We start from the raw sequence: 5,270 nt of genomic DNA on the forward strand, positions 1-5,270 counted from the left end.
TATGAAAATACCATCCAAATTGTTTACTAATAGATAAAGCTGTAGTGAACACCAAATTTTTACAAAAGAAATATTTTTCACAAAAGTAGTAAACACAACCACAAGTTTCCTCAAAAGAACCCATCAAAATGTACTAGAAGCTTTCACATCGGCCAAGGAAATTCAGAAAGCACAACCACTACCCCATCTTCAAACTTTCTTTTTTCTAGCTTCATCTTCAACTTCGACTTCAATTTCAACAACTCCTGCCCATTTGATTTGAAATACCCTACATTTTATATAAATTCATTAAGCGCATATTATAATAAATGGAAATTTAAAATATAAGAAATTAGGGGTATTACAATAAAATATAATAGAAATTTAACATATAAGAAATTAACGACTAATCAAATTAAGAAATTTAGGGGTAGATCAATAATTCATAATTTCACATTTTTAAGATCTCTAAAATTCATTCTTGAATATGCAAGTGTTCAAAGGAATAATGCTGTCAAAATATAAAGTTCATTGTGAACATCCATTTATTCATTCCTTTGAGATCCTTTTAAAATAATATATCTTCAATTCTAAAATTACATGAAATCCTTTGAACTAAACACCGTTCAACTAAAAAGGTAATAAGTTCACTTTAATGCTAATCTTTAGACTTTTTCCCACGTAAGTCAATATTTCAGACATGGCAGAAACTAGAGAAAACTATAGAAACTCACTCCCTAAAACTATCAGACAGTTGCAATCAATCGCTTACTGTCATGTCTCTATTAGCAGCTACATAATTTATCAAAATGATCTTGTTTAAATAAAAATGAAACAGAAAATAAAAAATAAATAGAAAATAACTTACTCTTTACCACACTACTCATTCCAAATAGCTTCTCCCCTTGTAATAAGTAAACCTATATTAAAAGGTCAAAATTTAAACTGTCAGATAACTTCTGAAAAAATTATTTGCATTCAAATCAAAACTTATTTATGAAAAACAAAATCAGAAAAACTTATCCTAACATAAAATCAGAACAGTATAATAACAGAAAGTGGAAGAATTTGAAGAAAGTTTGTAAAAACCTGAATAAAAAAAAAAAAAGTATTAGCAAATAATTAAAAAAGAAGAAGATAAATTGAAGGAGTAAGCTACCTGATGAGTGAGGAGGCATGCTTAATCGTCAAAGCTGCCACAACTATAACCCTAATCGCAGATCTTAGGCGAAATGGGCTCTAAAACACAGAGATGAAGATATGTATAATGTTAGACGAAAAGAGGGATATGTATGAGAGAGAGATAAAATATGAAAAAATGTGAAGTATCAAGAGAGGAGAGGAGAGGAGAGGATTGAGAGGGACGGGAATGCTGAGGAATAGACTTCTACCACTTGTTTGGTTACAACAATAAAACTTGAGTCCGATCAAAGTCTGTTGGGTTTCACAAAATCTTTTTTAATTTTTATTTTTCAAAGACTAGTTAATGTTACCCACCACAACAGGTAATTGGGAACTGGAGAAGAAAACAAAGCCCAACCTTGATACTTTGAGAAGCTACCAAGACTTGCACCCTGTAAGTTTCATATAGCTATTTGGGACACTGCTTTGGTGAGTTTACATTGAATGTATACTTTTGGGTACCTTTTGTCAAGACTCAAGAGTGTGTGTTCACAAAAATATTACCAAAAATATAATCAAATTTTTTTATGTTGCAACAAAATATGGTATCAAGAGACAAAGACAATCATTCATTTTGAGATTTAATCACATCTTAGTTGAAGAAGATTTGTCAACTGTGAGGAATGCCTCAACTTTGATCCTGGCATTATGAACACCACACTACATGCATGAGACCTCTGATCTCTCTACCAACTGTAGTCGAAATTAAGATCCTGAATTCGAGACTATCTACACCAAAAATATTCTCAAACCAAGATATTATAGTGCTTAAGTTATCACTTGTCATCCAAAGAACAAGTGGAAATTTTGGCAAAAAGGAAGGGGGGGGGGGGGGGGGGGGGGGGGGGGGGGGGGGGGGGGTGTCGTGTTAACACTCAGAAACATACAGATGATAAGCTGATAAAGGCTCATATTCACAACAATTTTTTAAAAAAGGGAGAAAAAAAAAAATTCACTTCCACCAGAATCTATATTTGAAAGACAAACATGACCCCAAGGGTGCATCTGATCTGTTCCAGTGGTTGACAAACAATGTGACTGGAGATTATCCAAATCATTTTCTGAATAAAATTAATAAAATGCAATGCAAATTATTTAAAGAAACAGGATGTTGAAGTGTGTGTGGGGGGGAATAAACATGCATCCCTATAAAAAGTTACACAGCAATTTAAAGAAACGGGTTGTTGAAATGTGTGTGTGTGTCTGTTTCCCTTCTGAAAACAGAATGTTGAAGTTATACCTGGAAGAGTACTAACTTTCTCTATGACATTCCAGTAATAAGAAACAGGATGATCAAGCCCGAGCTTCAAGCAAAAGTCCTGTAAAAACGAAAAAAAACATATATGGATTTGGCAGAGAATTCGTTAAGGTCTTGGCAACTAATTGAAAGAGAGAGTAACAGACACCACAAAATCTAGATATATAGACCATGATTGAATATAGCAAAAGGCACTAATCATGTAAAATTATTCAACAGAATTTGGGGGCAATGAGAAAATCAAACCCTGTGGTTCACCTGAATTTGACCAATACCTGAGATGTATTAGCAGAATTTTAGAGAGAATCCTTCCATATGACCAAAAAATTGTACAGTGGTTAAAATTATTTTATAGAATAAACTACAGGAGAACAAGAATAGAAGAACATTACTCTTGCTTGCCAAGTTGAGTAGAAATAACCTCTGCGAGTGTCTTTGCTGCCAAAGGAAGGCCTTCGCACCTGTAAATAATTTTGTAGTTTGCAGTTGCACAGAGAGAGAGAGGGCAAGTTCAGAGTTGAGAACGAGAATAGAGATTGGGGCGGTTGAAATCATTGTGCAACTTGAAAACGGCACTGAAGGAGAGAGCTGTGTAAGAAAGGGGGCTCGGTTAGGGCAAAACGAAATGGGAAAGTGAAATTGCAAAACGACTATGGGAAAGTGAAATACAAAGTGCAAAGTAGGACAAAGCTCTTACCAGTGATGGAGAGCGCGAGAGATGTTGCAAGTGAGAAATCGGCAGATATGGGTTTTGATATAGGTAATAGGTTTTGAACTTTTGATTCTAGCAAACAGATAGATAAACTGAAGTATATGGGTTTTGAACTTCTGATTCTTGTAGATTTTGTAGTTTGCAGTTGCAGAGACAGTGAGAGGGCAACTTCATAGTTAAGAACGAGAATAGAGATGGAGGCGATTGGGGAGGCTGAAGAGAAACCTAGGGTTGAAGTTTGTAACGGTTGGATGAGATTGGTAAAGTTAGAAACAAATGGTAAATTAAGTAAATAGTAAAGTGAAATAATATTAGAGCCGCCAAATTTTCCGCAATAAAAAAATTGACTAAATTTCGAACTTACTTTCATTTTAGCGAGCGCTGATTAAAGTACATGTATACGTAGTAATTATTAGACAACACCCGCGGTCATAAAAAGAACGCTGGTGAATCTTTAATTTGTTACGGTACAAACAATACTTACATCTCCTTTGTGCCAATAATTCAAAACCCTACCTCCCTACAAGATTATAGACTTATTTCTTGCTACAATACAATCTACAGATGCATTGTCAAGCTTCTTGCCTCCAAGCTACAAATAGCCCTCCCACACATTATTGACTCATCTCAGTCTGCTTTTATTCCTGGAAGGAAAATCATTGACCCTATCCTAGTTGCTCATGAGCTTTTGAGGGGTTACCATAGAGACAGCCCTCCAGCTATATGTGCAATCAAAATAGACCTCAGAAAGGCTTTTGATTCTGTGAAGTGAGACTTTATCATAAGCTGCCTCAATTTGCTTGGATTCCCAGAAAAATTTATCTCCCTCATCCACACTTGTAACTCCATACCATCCTTCACCATTGCACTTAATGGTGAATTCCATGGCTTTTTCAAGGGTAAAAGAAGATTGAGATAAGGGGACCCCATCTCCACCCTCCTCTTTGTGATTGTGATGGATGCATTATCTTCAATCATCAAGATCTATGTTGAGAGAGCCCACACATTCAAGTATCATTGGAGGTGTAAAAAGTTAAAGATCACACACCTTTCATATGCTGATGATTTGCTGTTGTTAAGCCATGGGGATATCACTTTTGTATCCATTCTCAAATGTGCTTTAGACCACTTCTGTTCCATGAAAGGCCTAGAGATTAACCTCACCGAGAGCACAGTTTTCCTCTCTGGTATTGAGCATCACACTGAGGTTGCAATTACATCTCTACTTAGCATTGAGGCTAGCTCTCTTCCTGTCAGATACCTTGGAGTTCCTTTGATCTCCACAAACCTTAAGTCAGCTCACTGCAGTCTCCTTATTGATAGAATTACCCACAGGATTAACCACTGGTCATCTAGATCCTTATCCTATGCAGGAAGACTACAACTCATCAAATATGTGTTGGTTTCAACCCAACTCTACTGGTGTAATACCTTCATTCTACCAAAAGGAGCCAATTAAATGAACTGAACAAAATTTTCAAGTCCTTCTTATGGTTTCGTCCAGAGCTGAAAGCAATAGGGCTTGAAGCAAAGTTTGCAAGCCCAAGGAGGCTAAGGGTTTGGGAATTCCAAATTTATAGCTGGCCAATAAAGCTGCAATTCGCAAATATATTTGGGACCTCCAAACAGATAACTCAAAGAGAATTTGGATTACATGGTGTAGGACTTACCTCATCAAATCAAGGATTCTATGGACCCTCAAGTTCCCTCAGCCTTGCTCTTGGACTTGGAGGAAGATTCTCCAGTTAAGGCACACTGCAAGGATGCTAATCAAGCATACCATTGGGAATGGTAGGGACACTGCAATCTGATGGGACAACTGGCTCCTGGAGGATCTTTTTACACAAGATTCCCTCTTAATACAATCACTGATGCTGGTTTATCTGATACCATCACCGTTGACTCCTTTATTGTGAACTCCACTTCGTCCTTTCCCTCATATTTAACAAACCAAATTCCAGAGTTACTGTCTTTGCAACCACCTTGTCCCTTAAGAAGTGATAAGAAATTTTGGATTGCACCACCTGTAGGGATCTACACTCTCAGGAGCACCAAAACATTCTTAGAAGGCCACATCCCCACAGCCACATGGAGCAATCTGGTATGGCATTCCCATGTGATCCCAAGGATGAAGTTCAA

At 36.6% G+C, this 5,270-nt stretch overlaps 1 protein-coding gene across 1 annotated transcript; it reads right to left on the reverse strand.

Annotated features, from left to right (window-relative positions):
- Nucleotides 1-3,501, reverse strand: LOC132299874 (uncharacterized). The gene is made up of 6 exons (XM_059796744.1): nt 3,117-3,501; nt 2,812-2,880; nt 2,666-2,694; nt 2,418-2,480; nt 848-899; nt 1-268 (listed from the first exon to the last, which is right to left on the reverse strand). The coding sequence occupies exons 1-6, from the start codon at nt 3,499-3,501 to the stop codon at nt 144-146; spliced, it is 723 nt and encodes a 240-aa protein (XP_059652727.1). The 3' UTR covers nt 1-143.
- Nucleotides 3,502-5,270: the final 1,769 nt, after the last annotated feature.

Source organism: Cornus florida, unplaced genomic scaffold (assembly GCF_030987335.1).
Source record: "Cornus florida cultivar Cherokee Brave unplaced genomic scaffold, ASM3098733v1 CherokeeBrave_3.0.0_Hap2_Chr03, whole genome shotgun sequence".
NCBI classification, from domain to species: Eukaryota; Viridiplantae; Streptophyta; class Magnoliopsida; order Cornales; family Cornaceae; genus Cornus; species Cornus florida.

Coding starts and splice junctions, on each gene's coding strand:
- LOC132299874 (XM_059796744.1), bottom strand. CDS start 3,501: ATGAAAGTAAGTTCGAAATTTAGTCAATTTTTTTATTGCGGAAAATTT. Junction 2,695..2,811: donor ACTCAACTTGGCAAGCAAGA/GTAATGTTCTTC, acceptor AATACATCTCAG/GTATTGGTCAAATTCAGGTG. Junction 900..2,417: donor ACTGGAATGTCATAGAGAAA/GTTAGTACTCTT, acceptor CTTTTAATATAG/GTTTACTTATTACAAGGGGA.